This window comes from Apiospora marii (genome assembly GCF_038362585.1).
Source record: "Apiospora marii strain CBS 49790 chromosome Unknown utg000003l_segment0_segment0, whole genome shotgun sequence".
Taxonomy (NCBI): domain Eukaryota; kingdom Fungi; phylum Ascomycota; class Sordariomycetes; order Amphisphaeriales; family Apiosporaceae; genus Apiospora; species Apiospora marii.
In genome coordinates this window covers 3181132-3196209 of record NW_027117374.1, presented here as the reverse complement: position 1 = coordinate 3196209, position 15078 = coordinate 3181132, and the positions used below count along the sequence as shown (strand labels likewise).

The 15078-nt window shown below is 50.5% G+C and overlaps 7 protein-coding genes across 7 annotated transcripts; 3 read left to right on the top strand and 4 right to left on the bottom strand.

Moving 5' to 3' along the window:
• Nucleotides 1-80: 80 nt before the first annotated feature.
• On the top strand, nucleotides 81-1415 carry PG985_004545 (uncharacterized protein; the record flags this gene model as incomplete). The annotated part of the gene is made up of 2 exons (XM_066824314.1): nucleotides 81-1339; nucleotides 1394-1415. The coding sequence occupies 2 exons, from the start codon at nucleotides 81-83 to the stop codon at nucleotides 1413-1415; spliced, it is 1281 nt and encodes a 426-aa protein (XP_066687474.1).
• Nucleotides 1416-2351: 936 nt separating this feature from the next.
• Nucleotides 2352-2933, top strand: PG985_004544 (uncharacterized protein; the record flags this gene model as incomplete). Its single annotated transcript, XM_066824313.1, has 1 exon — nucleotides 2352-2933. One exon carries the CDS (start codon nucleotides 2352-2354, stop codon nucleotides 2931-2933), a length of 582 nt encoding a protein of 193 aa, XP_066687473.1.
• Nucleotides 2934-3916: 983 nt separating this feature from the next.
• PG985_004543 (Peroxiredoxin-1) lies at nucleotides 3917-4728 on the bottom strand (the record flags this gene model as incomplete). The annotated part of the gene is made up of 2 exons (XM_066824312.1): nucleotides 3917-4457; nucleotides 4622-4728. 2 exons carry the CDS (start codon nucleotides 4726-4728, stop codon nucleotides 3917-3919), a joined length of 648 nt encoding a protein of 215 aa, XP_066687472.1.
• A 912-nt stretch (nucleotides 4729-5640) lies between these two features.
• On the bottom strand, nucleotides 5641-6950 carry PG985_004542 (uncharacterized protein; the record flags this gene model as incomplete). Its single annotated transcript, XM_066824311.1, has 3 exons — nucleotides 5641-6131; nucleotides 6221-6327; nucleotides 6406-6950. 3 exons carry the CDS (start codon nucleotides 6948-6950, stop codon nucleotides 5641-5643), a joined length of 1143 nt encoding a protein of 380 aa, XP_066687471.1.
• A 1163-nt stretch (nucleotides 6951-8113) lies between these two features.
• On the bottom strand, nucleotides 8114-9466 carry PG985_004541 (uncharacterized protein; the record flags this gene model as incomplete). The annotated part of the gene is made up of 3 exons (XM_066824310.1): nucleotides 8114-8525; nucleotides 8588-8860; nucleotides 8949-9466. 3 exons carry the CDS (start codon nucleotides 9464-9466, stop codon nucleotides 8114-8116), a joined length of 1203 nt encoding a protein of 400 aa, XP_066687470.1.
• A 569-nt stretch (nucleotides 9467-10035) lies between these two features.
• Nucleotides 10036-10905, top strand: PG985_004540 (uncharacterized protein; the record flags this gene model as incomplete). Its single annotated transcript, XM_066824309.1, has 3 exons — nucleotides 10036-10402; nucleotides 10488-10725; nucleotides 10797-10905. The coding sequence occupies 3 exons, from the start codon at nucleotides 10036-10038 to the stop codon at nucleotides 10903-10905; spliced, it is 714 nt and encodes a 237-aa protein (XP_066687469.1).
• Nucleotides 10906-12731: 1826 nt separating this feature from the next.
• On the bottom strand, nucleotides 12732-14716 carry PG985_004539 (uncharacterized protein; the record flags this gene model as incomplete). Its single annotated transcript, XM_066824308.1, has 4 exons — nucleotides 12732-13326; nucleotides 13400-14193; nucleotides 14245-14588; nucleotides 14656-14716. 4 exons carry the CDS (start codon nucleotides 14714-14716, stop codon nucleotides 12732-12734), a joined length of 1794 nt encoding a protein of 597 aa, XP_066687468.1.
• Between the last annotated feature and the right edge of the window lie 362 nt (nucleotides 14717-15078).

Sequence of the window (15078 nt, the reverse complement as noted above, 5' to 3'; positions counted from 1 at the left end):
CGATTTTCATGGAAATCGAGACGACCAACAAGGGCGACCCAATTGCTGAGCCACTGCCAATTGAATGGACGGATGACATTATGCTTCCACCGCCGTACAATGCTCCGGGTGTGAAGTCCGCCTACGTTACACCAGAGAACAAAGACGATTTTGCTTTAGGCGTGCGAGACACAGACCAATGGGCCCAGTACAAACACCATATTGCCTTCCTGGATCCCGAGAACATCACCATCCCTTGCATCGATGCTTACTTGACCGAAGCCAAGAGACTTCAGCATAAGAATGAGAAGCGCAGTAAGCCTGGCCAGAATCCTAATCAGCGAGCAAAGCCGCAGAGCCGTGATCATCATCAAAGCCAACGCAATCCGAAAGATCAGCACCGCAGGCCTGACAATCGAAAGCGACGGTTTGAGGATTACCAGGGTGAACACGGAGCGGAATTGACAGGTCGTGGCCAGACTGTTGACCTAGCCAGTTCTCAACATGACTACGAGGCAAAGCGGCCCAAACAGATGTCACCTGAACCTGGTGAAGTTAGTGACTCAGGCTCGGTCCCAGGTGTCATCGGGGTTGAGAAGCCTGTGGCTGAGGAGAATGGTTGGACAGGGTGGACTCGAGGTCCTACTGATATATTACCTCGGGACCACTCGCTTCCAGATCGTCCAACACCTGCAGAAACCCCCTGGTACCCCGATGCGAACGTTCATTACCAAGCTCAACCACCCCCCAGAAGGTATCATGCTGAAGGATCATTGGACGGTTCTTATGACAGCAGACACGAATATAGGACAGACTCGTACACGCCCAGGGCACATACGCGAGATTACGACAGCCACGACCGGTTCAGAGACAACTCCGAGGGCAGGAGAGAGAGTAGGGGCAGGCCAGGGAGCCCGAGTGCAAGGCGTTACTTCCCCGACAGACAGCACAGCTCGTCAACTACTCGCCATATCGATGTCTCAAGTTCGTATGCAGAGAGGACCCCGGACCCAAAGCCTCGTAGGCGGAACGAATCTGTTGTTTCGTCTACACGTCTTGAAGGCGACAGTCGTGAGGGCCAAGCAGCCCCTTCCCCACTGCCGTCATCTGAGAAGCTTCAAAGACGAGGTTCTCCGAGACCAAGAGTCGGCCGTCCGAGTAGCCGCCGGTCGTCCATCGACAATCTATCAGGCCCTGAATCGCCAGGATCTCCTTTGACTCCCTTGGAAGCTGAGCTACTTGGTCTTGCGGGTCACGACAGCAGTGATAGTGATTCTGGTGGAAAGTCACCCCGACGAAAACCGGAAAAACTTGTCCCCAAGATGCGACGGCGGCGTGCGCAGGTTGATGCAGCCTACAGGTTAGTCGTGGACACCACCCCCTTTTTACATGCGGTATTGGACACAATTAACAGTATCTCCAGTCGTCGATGGTAGACACTCGTCTGCCTTAGCCCAGCCGCCTCTCCGCCTGCCAATGTCTTCACCATCCAATTATCTTCTTCCTTGTCCAGACATAGAGCAGATAGCGATCATCTTGCATGAACAGAGCCCACCAGTGATGAGACTCTTTTCATTTTTCATTTTGGTGTTTCTGGAGTACCTTCAGATGGCAGGCATAAGTGCAAACGGTTATTGCATCCAGATTATGTCCGTTCCGCCTGGTCATCATAGCGTGGTTGAGGGGGACTTGTTCAATATCTGGTTACATATCTATGGATAAGGCACGCATTGGTTTACTTTTCTTTTTCTTTTTACTATCATTCTGGCTTTTCTTTGACAACCGCCAGGTTTTGTATAAGTACATGCTAGTTCATGGCATCATATTACAGCGTTCTATGCATCGGCGACTGCATTTGGTCGGGCGTTGGGGGGATTTCTTTTGTCAACAATTACATCATCGTCACATATCATTAAGCGTATATGCTCAGGGGTGTTGACAAATCATCCCTTTGTCCTTTGTGGCACTGATTTGATTGATATAAGATCAAGACCCTGTTGGAAAGCACAGGAACTTGCCGGATGTCCTTTGCACGGGAGTACTGGGTACAATAGATTACAGGACTTAATACAAAGAAATCCGCATATAACAAGGGGTGAATGGTGAGGTCTTGTTTATCCTTTCAGATTCTTACGTGTACAATCTCAGTGACATTGCGGCGGCCTTTGTTTAGCCTGGACCCTATACAATCAATATTTAGAGGCACCGAATTTCTCCCTGCTGGTCGCACTCCGCTGGGGGTTTAGGGGGTCTACAAGCCTCCGTGATACATTTACAGCATTTGGATAACTTGCAATCACACACACACACACACACAAAACACACGTCTATCCCCCATCACCTCTCGAAAGAAGTAAAAGAACTGGCGCGGTATGTGCATCGCAGTCCAATACGTCTACCAGTGCTACAGCTGCCATAGCACTGTCATCAAGGACCGTCACCACGGCCCCCGTTACCCCTGCCCTCGAGTCATGACCACCGCCGGCGCCGGCCTGGACGCGGCGGTGCCGCTACTGGGCCACTGCCCGACAGGTTTCGTTTGGACCTCCCATCGCCGGCGATGTTGTGACGACATTGATCCCAGGGCCGCGGCCCACAGCAACAGCGGCAGTAAGGGCGAGAGCGGGTACCGGTATTTCCTGCTGCGATCGGAAAAGTTGTGTCTTTGGTGCGAGGTTCAATATGAGATACGCCAGTGGGGGCTCCATGCTGAGAGTGAGGTGCTGGACACTACTACTGGCCTGACTACTCCTGTTCCTACTACCCCTGCTCCTTCTTTCCGCGCCTCCGATGGCGAAAACTTGGCGCCCTGTGGCTGTTCTACATTGACATACTGGGGAGAAGCGGACCATCGCCGCCGTTGTCGTCATCGCCAGGAAGAGGAAGAAGAAGAGAATGAGGCCGGCGACGACGACGATGACGAGGATGATGAAGAAGGAGGTGCTCCGTTATAAACCCCAAAAGGTAGGGAAGGCCCCCATACTTCTCGTTCTTTGGTGTTTTAACAATCTCATCAGTGATCTCCCCCGTAAGGTAGGTTGCGCTCAGTTTTTGCCCTCGATCTATGTACAAGGTAAATTAGTTGGATAATATATATGGTTATTGACATCGCCTATGCTTTGAATCCAGGGAGTGCCATGACTGTTAATGCAGGCGACCAAATCTCTTTTCCGGGGAGATTTCCTGGGCCAATCTCTCGCTTGGGTTTTGCCCCTGCGAACGGGATTCAGGTGATCTCGGCACCCACGGGACCGATTGATCAGCATCTGAGGTCCGAGGTCGGAGATATGCGGCCGGTGAGGTGTTTGTTATGTCGGATGCGGCCGCAGTTCCCACCTTTCGGACCATGGCCAGCAGGGTCAACGATCCTACGCTCACCATAACTTGGAAGTCTCATTATGCACTGCTGCATAAGTGAGACCACATAACTCGGAACATCCGAGGGCGCATGTTTCTCGACAGGGCCGGCCAATTCATCTCGTCTTGCTGTGAACTGGTTCGAATGAAGACTCATCCTAAAAGCCTAAGAAACATGCACTGAGTGAGACAGTGTATAGAGAGGGTGATGAAGGTTTTGTACAGATTGGTCGGTATTACCTTAAGCATCATAATGCGAACGTACACGGATAGGACCGTGTCAGATTTGGGGGGCCCTTGGGCCAATTGTGTATTCATGGTCCACAGCAGCGTTGCCTCATGTCTCGTCTCATCTCATCTAAGTCTAAGTCTATATCTAGAGGCGTTCTATCGCAGGAAGTACAGAGTAAAACAAAGAGCCCTGGCGGGCGTTCATGTATCATGTATCGCTTTGTCCGCCACGAAAGAGAAGCTTGCCTCTCCTGTTTTTCCTTTCATCATCTTGGGAACTTGCTACTCTAGTTCGAACCTGAGGGAGAGAGAGAAGATCCATCAGCAAACAGTGTTCCATATCATTTTTTTACTCAGTACGGGGTCGCTTGGCGAGGGGCTCCTCACCGTTGGCACCCTTCTCGGCTTGGGTGGAGAAGTACTCGAGGCTGCCCTTGGGGTCGGCCTTCATCGTCTTCTGGCCCTGCATCCAGCCGGCGGGGCAGACCTCGCCGTGCTCGTCGGTGAACTGGAAGGCCTGGACGAGACGGATCGTCTCCTCGACGTTGCGGCCGACGGGCAGGTCGTTGACGGTGATCTGGCGCAGGGTGCCCTTGGGGTCGATGATGAAGAGGCCGCGCAGGGCGACACCCTCCTCCTCGATCAGCACGCCGTAGTCGCGGGCAATCTTCTGGCTGCGGTCGGCCACGAGGGGCAGCTGCAGGTCGGCGCCGAGGCCACCCTCCTTGCGCGGCTGCTGCTGCCACGCCAGGTGGGAGAAGTGGCTGTCGGTGGACAGGGCCAGGACCTGGGTGTTGATGGACTGGAAGCGCGACAGGGCGTCGTTGTACTGGATGATCTCAGTGGGGCAGACGAAGGTGAAGTCCATGGGGTAGAACAGGAGGACGACCCTGCAAGGTGGAAACGATAGGCCATCAGTCAGCTAGCTGCTCTTTTTCATCTGGGGGGAGGAGAGTGGGAGAGTGGGCAATTGAGGGGGGAGAGAGATCGTGGGTGGGCTGATCTCTCACTCCCATCTCCTCTAGCCTCACTCTGGAGCAGCTTCCTGACTTACCATTGACCAAGGTACTGGTCGAGGGAGATCTCCTTGAACTCGCCGTTGGCGAAGACGGTCATGGCCTTGAAGGCGGGAGCCGGGCGTTGAACGAAAGCCTTGGACATCTTGGCGGTTGTTTTGGGGGAATTGGTTTGTGAGATTGATTGGGTATTCTTTTCTTTGGTTTGGGAAGTGAACAGCAAGCAGGAAACAACAAGTCAATTGATGGCGGGTGATGGAGGGGAGTGCTTTGCCTTATCAATCGAAAAGAACCCACCGCCGGGCCAGCTCAGCACTGATCAGGAGAAGCCCACTCTTGCTCCTACTCTCCCATGCTCACACTTTTGGTCCCTCACCGAGCTCCGAGCGGTCCTCCCGAACTTCCAAATCGTGCCATGTCATTCTGCTTTTCTTAGCCCTTCCATGACCCGGCAACTAACGAGCAGCGTGGCAGGAACGTGGGACCCGCGACCGCAAAAAGTCGATCGGCCCCATCAAAAGGCACCACATTTACTCTTCCCGGTGTTTGCACTTCCCTGTTTGGTTGTATCATCGGGAGAAATTTTGAGGCTTATCAGATGCCTAGGGTCGCACTTATCACGATGGCGCGCCCAATTGAAACATCACGTGATATCGCGTCCGCGCCTCTCTTTCGAGCCGATCTCGGGCGGAGGACCAAGATCGCCATACATACATTAGCTTCCATTGAAATGGCTGCTATCACAACCCAACACGTCCAAAACAAGCGAGCAGGTCGGGCATGACGGCAACGGAGGTCCAGATGGGAATATTGATACTTGTATTGGTTTTACTATCAACTATGTCGACTCATATTTGAGATATCCATTCTTTCTTATCTCGGATCGATCAAACTGACTCGCTCTCGAAGACCGTGGGCCCCTCTTTTCTCTCAATTTCAATCTGGATGTCCCAGCCCCTCACCTCACTTCCCTGCCTTTCTTTCCCTTCAGTTCACAATCTCGCGCTCGTTGACATCGCTGCTTGGGTCATGATAGCCGCATCCATCGACTCGGATCTCATGGTCCGCAGGCCAGCTTGGACAGTTTTTGGTAGCGGTCTTCGGCAAGCATGCGCTGCGTGGTGATGCGGTCCGGGTAGTTGCGCATGAACATATTGGTGAAGTGGGTACCATAGTGTATGCCCTCGTGCGGCTCCTGTCCCGCCTCGTACCCCGGCAGCGGCCGCGCCACCGCCTGGAAGCTGGGCTCGTGGAAGTAGGCAAAGGCATACCGCTCCCGCCTGTTCAGGCCCACCTTGTGCGGCGTCGACGGGAGGTACGAGTTGGTCATGTATTGCATGATGTCCCCTGTGGCCAGCCAGGTAAGCGGGAGGTTCTCGATGGTATCGTGAGCTGGGTGGGTGTGACGGTACATACCTGGGAAGACCGAGAACACGCCTGGCTGAGGTGGCACGTAGACCCATCTGTCGTCGTTTTCGTAGAGCCCAGCCGAGCTCTCTTGCCAGTTGGCAAACTTTTCGTGTTCGTACTGTGGCCGGACAAAGAGACCTGGCGTGCCTTCATGTCAGCAAGGGAAACACTGGTTCCGAAGAGCGTCCAAATGCGACTCCTCTCGAACAGACGGATTCACTCTGTACCTCCAACATCGTCTTGGGCGGCAATGATGAGCAGGCCATAGTCGGTGTGGGACCCGATGCCACGGCCATCTTTCCCTTTGCCGTTCGTCTTGTTGTGCACTGGAAACCTATGGGACACCAACATGTTAGGCTGACAACGATTTTCCCTCGTCCTGAGCCCGAGGACCAATGGGAGGATCGCTTACCGAAGAACTCGCATATGGTGCCAACCGTCCTGTGTCATTTTCGTCAGGGCGCCCTGAGGCACGCCCAGCCCATACTCTGTCAACCGCAGCAGCTTCTCGCCGATCTCTCCTAGGCTGCCCATATACTCGTTCATGCGGTCCCGCATGTCGAGATGGGGCCAGGGACATGGACCGTGGCAGGGCCATTTGTCCACAACGCGGGGATCTTCCAGCGGCAGATCCTTGGTGACGGTGAAGATCTCGGAGTAGTCGGCGATGCCGTCGGTGATCTCCTCGCCCGAGGCGATGTAGCCGGCGTAGCTCTGCGAGTCAACGCACGAGGCCTTCAGTGCGGGCTGCTGGGCAAAGAATTCTCGGCTCGCCTCCTGTGCCCGCCCGTAGACCGCTTGATGAGCTGATGTCATGGCGATCTGCAGAATTCCGTCCCGCCGCCAGGCGTCCACCAGCGCGCGGCCCATGGCTCGGTCCTCCGCCGTACCCGTGACACGCTCTGGGAGCTTGAAGGTCTCAAGCTGCCCGACCTTTGCTACGTAACCTGGCGGCATTGTTGCACCCTGCTTCGTGACGTGGTCTGGCAACACCGTGGACATGGCTCGGAAGCTGCCCCGATGCCATGCTACGCTGACAATGGTTTGTCTCCGTAAGGCATGCATGGTTGAAGATATACAAAGGATAGCCGAAAGACGATTGCCTTGGAATCCTTGAGGATTGAGATTGTGAGCGCAATTGAACAAATGATGGATCGATGTTGTATATCACTCCAAAACATTGGTGATTCTGGGGAAGGCCTTGATATGAGCACAGTCCAGGCCCCGGTGGCTATTTAAATTTCTGCTTTGGCTTATCATATGCCTCTTCAACACCTTCTCAATGTTCTCCTCACCTTGAAGTGATGCGATCTAAATTACAAGCGTCTGTGGGTTTGATGTTAGTCAGGGGCTGTGCTTCTAGACCACCCTTAGAGGTGTTTCGAGTCAGTCAAAAGTCGCAACATATTCGCAATAGCAGAAAAAAGATAACAGATGATTACGATTCAAGGCTTCAAGAGTGCAAGGGCTCACTACCATCTTGACTTGAATATGCAAGATAACAGATAATTACGACTCAAGGCTTCAAGTTCAAAGGTGCGAGGGTTCACTACCACACCACTTTGACATATATATGCAAGACAACATATGATCACGATTCAAGCCTTCAAGGGCGTAAGGGTTCAAGATTGTATCCAAAGTTTTTGTTTTTTGAGTGGACAGCAGTCCAGGTTGACTAAATACGTCCCTATCGTATGATGCTTTACTGCCCAATTCGGTTCTGCCGGCACCCGGTGATAGGAGTGTGGACTTTTGGCTTGCGTGTGATGTTATTTCGTTGTACATACTCTTGACGTGAATCACCTTGGTTGAATCCAGTATTCGACCGCAAAGTAGCTGCAGTATGTCTTTTGTATAAGCGTCTATTTCCAAGCACGAGGCCACCTACCTTGCGCCGCTCTCTATGATGTCTTACATATCGCAACAAAATATATGCAGCGCCAACCCAGTCTTCTTCGCCCACGTACCTTGAATCGTCACTAACGGAGCCCTAAGAATGGGATGGGCTCTAGCGACCCGGGCCTCTGACAAGGAACTAGGTAATAGGCAAGAAGCAATGCCAAGTCAAGACTTGAAAGTATTGATCATATACAACAGTGAAAGCTACTGAAACCACGTTCTCACTGGACCAGAGGCATCACAATGCCATCCTTGACAGGATCCATATGTCGCATCATGGTATAAGACCAGGTTGGAGTGACCCAACAGAACCACGAGATCACCCAGATGTAGCCCAACCCCCTCTGTAAGACATGAGGGAAACGCACCTCTGTCCGCGTACACATCTCCTGAACAGCACTCTCAAAGATGATACCGAGAGCTTGCACCGAGAAGAAATAGAACTGGCCAGCCTCTGCAAACGGTATCCTCATGGCCAAGTCGGCTTGGGCGTGAATCATGGCCGAAATCGAGAATGCCAGCACAAGACGCACGCATCTGGAAACAAAAGTGCCCCGCGGCAAGCGCAGCACCGACCCGGCAAAGGCATCGGCAGGCCCAGAGACGCACTTGCGGAGGCCTTGGTGAATATTCCTATAGACGAGCGTCAGCATACCACTCTCGAGCCGCCAGATCCCACGAGCATAAGTAGTTACCTCCACAGCCCACGTAGGGTGTAAGCATTCGCCAGAGATCCGTAGAATGGCGGGCAGTCTTCGGGGCCGGCGAGGCCCAACACCACGGAAACGACACAGACGAGGTAGTACCACATCGTGACCATCAACGCGACGTTGATGAAGAAGATGGCGGTGGACGCTACTCGGAAGATGGCCTCGCCCTTGGTGATGTCGTCGAGCCGAGAGAAGAACTCTCGGTTATGGAGCGCGATCATGTCTGGATTTGGGGGCGGTGCAACAGAGAAGATCGACCTGACATGTACTGATTAGAACTGCCCGAGATCCTGTGATAGCGATCGCGCATACGCATTGGAGCTGTTTGGAGCGCGTCTATACTCACATCATCAGATAGGAGCCTGCTATCTTGAGCAGAGACCAGAAGAGGAACTTTGCTTTACCAGGGACACTTCCGTCCGAAGAGAACCTCGGGAGGTTCGGGATCTGCCACTTAGTGCCAATGCGTCGCCAGTTGCACAGAAGCGACGAGGTACAGACGACGAGTTGCCCGACGGACAGCGGAGTTTTAGACCCGGAAACCGCAGGCTTGCGCCGCTGCTTGACCAGCTCTTTGATGTCCGGAAGGGCAACATTGGACACCAGCAGCATCTCGAGGGTATGCCAGAAGATGGTCCAGGCCGTGGTCACCAGGAGGCTGACCCAGCCCTTGTTGTGGCACCAGAAGTAGAGGGACGACTGGAAGACGAACGTCAGCCCGCCCAGCATGACGACGCCGGCGTAGCGCTCGACCTGGTTGGGGGCCGCCGTCAGCACGCACGCGCTGAAGACGGCGACGAACAGGAAGGTGCTGCCGATGGTCTGCACCAGGCCTCCTATGCTCGCTGCGTTGTCGAAGGCCATCTTGTGTCTGTGTGGCTGTCGACTGAGGTTAGGGTTGAGGTTGGGGGTGGGAAAACATTGAAGAAACGAAAATGGCGGATGGCAATCGGATTGAACACGGGGCTCGTTAGTGCGACGGGAAGTCGTCTGGCCAATCAATCTTCAGCCCCGGGGCAACCAACTGAGGTAGCATGTCGTCGGCCTCAAAATATTTTTCTATTAATACAGCTTCAAAAGTATGCAGGATTTTTCGTAAATACTTACTCTTTTCGGATTTCACAGCCAATCAAAAGATGATTTACCCCGTGGAGGATGGAATTGAGTTGCATCCGCTTTGCACGTTTTCGGGCCAAACGTCCCGTCCCGGCTCCAGTTGGTGGGGGTGCTGTCAAGACGTCTTGGCGCACTACCCATCATCAGTCCTGACGTCAGGATGAATGGCTACTTCCTTCAGGGTCTACCTCCAGGCCAGGAACAAAACCCAATCTCGGGCTTCTTTAGCTAAACTATATTTGACCTCCCTTGCTTGCATACTTGTAATACTATTTCTTGACGGACCAAACTTGAAGCAGAAAAAGGTGCAATCCTCGATGTTCCGCAGCCCTATCATCAACAACCCGACACACTTGCTACGTCATTGTACCCGCGAGCTGCCACACTTGCGCCTGCCACTACAAACACGGCTCTTCGCAGCAAAAGCAGTAACCGCAGGTGCTGTTCACACAGGGAATCCTTCCTACAACCAAAAACGTCTGATATCCTACAAGATGGCCCACAGCCCAGAGACGAGACAAGATGGCTTTCTTCAGAAGCCACCTTACCACGCGGCCGATCCTGCCTCTTTTGACAAGAAGCTCCAGGGAGGCTGCCACTGCGGCCGAGTCAAGTACTGGCTCAGCCAGGACCAGCCCCTGAACGCAAAGTTCTGTCATTGCCGCGGCTGCCAGGTCATGCATGGTAAGTCGGCAACAATAACAACAACCCCGCCGTAATACATGGCTCAACAATTGTATTTTACTGCCAAGCTAATGCACCCACTCAGGCGCGCCGTTCCAATGGGCCGCCATATTCCACAAGAAGGACATGATGTTCGAGAAAGGGGCCGAGGACCTGGTCTTTTACCACTCCGGGACGCGCCACCTGGAGCACGAACTGCCGTGTAAGGCGAGCTGTTCGTACTGCCGGACGCCCATCATGGACGAGGGGCGCAATATGGTTCTGCTGTTCCCGACGCTCGTCAAGTTTGCTGGTCAAGAGGAACAGGATCTATTCTCTCCCACGTAAGTAACTCTATCTGCATTTCTTTTTGTTCCCTGTTTCTCCTTGGCTGATAACTCACTACTACCATCAGATGTCACATCTTCTACTCTCAGCGAGTCGTTGATATACCGGATGGGAAGCCGAAATGGGCAGGATTGGACGGCGAGGGGAAGAGCACACTGTTGAAGGATTTGCAGTGAAGTTGTAAGAATACATCATGAGACGAAGGAGTTGTTATTATACCCATCAGTACGATCAGTTAAGGGCGGTGGGTGATACTGGGGTCTCAATGCTAGGATATATACAACTACGTTTGGCAAATGACACAACCAGATCATCATTGGTGTGTGACTCAACAGATAAAGCCATGGAATTCCCATGAACCCGGAGACCAGCTTGTTATTCAAGCAGGTATTGGATAGACTACATTATCACCAATTTATGTCTGCTTATTTTAAGCACTTAAGGCTAGAACAATAATCTATAACTATCCTATAATACTAATCCTAATTTTATTAAAGATTAAGTAGATAGAATTATTATAAATTAAAAGTTTTTATATATATATTATATATATATAAATATTTTAAATAGGGCTTATTTTATTACTTAAGGTATTTATATAAGTTTATTTATTTTTAAAGATAAAGAGTATATAAGTATATAAAGGAAAATAAGATTAGAAAGAAAAGATTTTATATAACGATAGCTAACAACTTTAGAAATCGAGGCTTTTTCTTTATTAACCTTTCTTAGCCCTAGTAGTTACTATAGGTTAAACTTCTTGTTAATTACACTTAATGGCGCTTACTTAAGTCTACTAAAAATTAAACATAAGATAAACCTTTATTAAATAAGATATAAGTATTTAATAATTATAGAGATATAAATAAATTATATAGGAACGATTTAAGTTATTCTCTTAAGGCTATATTAATAATTATTACTATTAATATTATATTCTTAATTACTTTATTAATAAGAGTTATTTAATTAATGCTTAATATATAATAGCTTCCTTAAGTATTACTCTTATCACTTTTATATATTAATTAATTTAAAAGGTTAAATAATTATTAAATAAAGGGAATAAGCTATATTTAAGTTAAGCTTAGTTTAAAGTTTAATTAATCCTTTTAAATAATTATAACTTAAGGTATATTTTCTTTTTATAAGCTAGTTAATTCTAAGGTATAAAGTTAATATATTTTAATTAGCTTTTTTAAACTAACTTATTAAACTAGCTTATTAACTAAAGCCTTTATTAGCTTATTAATATTATTATAGCCCCTTTTATACTAGTATTAAAATAGAGATAATATTTATTTAAATTATTAAAGGATAAGTATAAGTAATACTACATTTATTAAATTTAATATATATTAATATATAACTTTTTAAAAGTTAAATAAGATTATATATAAGTAATCTTATACTTATATAATTTATTTTAAATAAACTAGCTTTTTAAGAATTAACGTTTATTAATTAACTTTTTAATTTAATTAAAGGCATTAATATAATTAACCGGTTAATAAAATAATAATTAATCGATTAAAATATATATTAGTTAAAAAATAAATAGCTTAAAAATAAAAATATAATTTTAACTTATTACTTATATATATCTTTTAAAGGTTATATACTTTTACCCTTTATAATATTAATTAAAATTAACCTATTAATAGAAAGGAAATATACCTTTAATATATTATATTTTAAGGGATGGATATAAAACCGCGAGGTTATAAATGAAAACGGCGGATGGGTTTCTTCCTATTTCTATTAATTATTACGCACCTATTATTTTTATCCGACTCTTAACAAGTATCATATTTCTTTACTTCCGTATAAGTGTGATCCCCGAACAGAACGCGTAGTAAGGAGGGATACAGGGGAACAGGGGGATAGGGCATGGTGGTTACTGGAACGCATAAAAATGAAAATAATGAGTGACATTCATGGGTCGTCGATACGTTGAATCCAGAGCAGTATCCTGACTCGATAACTCCACATGTGCGCAGGATCAGACCAACCCCAGCTCCTTGATGAGAATGTCGGCCGCCTTCTCACCGATCGTCATCGCGGTGTTGTTCGTATGCCCGCCCACATTGGTCGGACAGATGCTGAGATCCGCAATCTTGAGCCCCGCGACTCCGTACACATTCAAGTTCTCGTCCACGACCCCGTTCCGGTCCCGCGGCAGCATCTTGCACGTCCCCAGCGAGTGCCACGTCGTCTCGACGTTCTCGCGCAGCCACTGGTCGATGACGGCGTCATCTTCGGCCGTGTACGCGATGGCGGGGGCGTCGGCGGCCAGCGGCTCGTCGGTCTCGATGCATCGGGCCGCGGAGCCCGCCGCGAAGCGTGGGTGGCAGGTCGCCGCCTCGCCACGGTAGATGCTCATGCGGCGGCCGAGCTCGCGCGAGACCTTGTAGCCCCAACGGCAGGTCCGGATGTCGAATCGCTCCGGGTCGGAGAAGATGCCCGAGTCGAAGTCGACCGGGTCGCGCAGGGCCGGGCCCGTGATGTGCAGGGAGCCGCGCGATAGCGGGTGCAGACCGACGCCGGCCATCATATAGTACTGGCCGCGGGGAACCTCGGTCGGGTCCTTCGGGTAGCTAAAGCTCGTAGACGATCGGTCAGTCTATCAGTACAACACAAGATGGGTACAGTCATGGGTGTGCTTCATACCCGGCGCCTAAGGACATCATGATCAGAGGCTTGGTCTTGTCCGATTCGAACTCCCGGTTCCACACCTCTTGGTAATCAGCACCAAGGGAAGCCAGGTCGGATTGGCTCGGCCGCAGCTTGCAGCTGACGTCCATGACGTTCCAGCCAATCATCTTGTCGCCGTCCTGTATCATCTTGGTCAGGTCCATCGTTCCCGTCGCTATGCCATCAATGGTCTCGTCCGGCCTCAGGTTCGACTGGAAAGCCACCGAGACGGAGTGGTGATCCTCGTAGCCCTCTCCAACGCCGGGGACGTCGGAGACGACCGGGACCCCGACCCGCCGGAGCACTTCGGGGCTTCCGATCCCGGACCTCTCCAAAACGGGCGGAGTCCCGAGCGCACCGCAAGAGACCACCACATTCTTTCTGGCTCGCACGGTGCGTGGAGCCGCGCCTTTCCCATTGGGTTGGTAGGTGACTCCGCATGCTCTCTGGCCGTCAAAGAGGACACGGATGACCTGGGAGTCGACGACCACGTGGAGGTTGGGATGCTTGCCATCCTGTAGCCTTGGGTGGAGATAGCAGTGGCCGGTGTCCTGCCGCTTGCCGGCAGGAGAGATGTATCGTTTGGCACGCTGCACCCCGTTGTTGGACTCGAGATCGCTCAGGTCTTCCATCTCGCCCCAGCCGAGCTTTTCAGCCACAGTCAAGAACGCGTCTTCGACTCGATGGGACACAAACGTCCCTCTGCTGATCTCGATGGGCCCGTCATGGCCGTGAACATTCTTGGGGTCGTTCCCGTGATACGTTTCCGTCTGTAGAACTTAGTTAAACAAACGGAAATCTGGGAGGGATGGGCATCTTACTTTCTTCATATACGGCAGCAACTCCTCGGCGCTCCAGCCAGGTGCTTGCCAAGAATTATAATCGGATCGTTGTGGTCGGCTGTACATCAGAAAGTTGACGGATGAGCCACCGCCCAGGACGTGACCAACGGGGACGACAATTTCCCTGTTGGCAAGGAATTCTGACTTGTTGCCCTTGTGGAGCGTCATGGCCTTGCTACCGGGCATTCTGTGCAGAAGGAACAAGAGCGGGTTGACAATGGTAGGATCGTCAAAGTTGTTCGCCCCGGCTTCCACCACCAGAACGGACAGAGATGGGTCCGCATCGGAAAGCCTGGAGGCGATAATACACGCCGCGGTACCACCTGAGGAAGAGATTGGTCAGTACTTCCGAGATGAAAGAAACAGTCAGCGAATAAGACCTATTCTGACCTCCCGCAATAATAATATCGACTTCGTCGATGTCAGTGGGCACTTGGCTATAGAGTGGCATTTTGAAGGGGAGGAACGAATAGTGAAGGAGATAGTGGTTGAAATGATTTGTTGACCGGAGTGAAATGGAATATGACAATGCTGCAGCCTGTTAGAACATAACTCAGGCCAATCCTGGGACATGATACATGATATATAATCCGTGTCATGTCTCACCTTTTGAGCTGTCTGCTTCGTTAGATACTAGGGGTTGGTAGGGTATTGGGGCTGTGCCCGGGTACCATTGCCTTGCCGCAAGCTTAAGGCTGGATCGACAAACTACCCCCACCCCTTACTGCATGAATGGAACGATGTTGGGTGACTGCCTCCTCATCGGCTATTACCGGCGTTGCCTCCAATTGGTTCTTGGTCCAGAACCCCGGT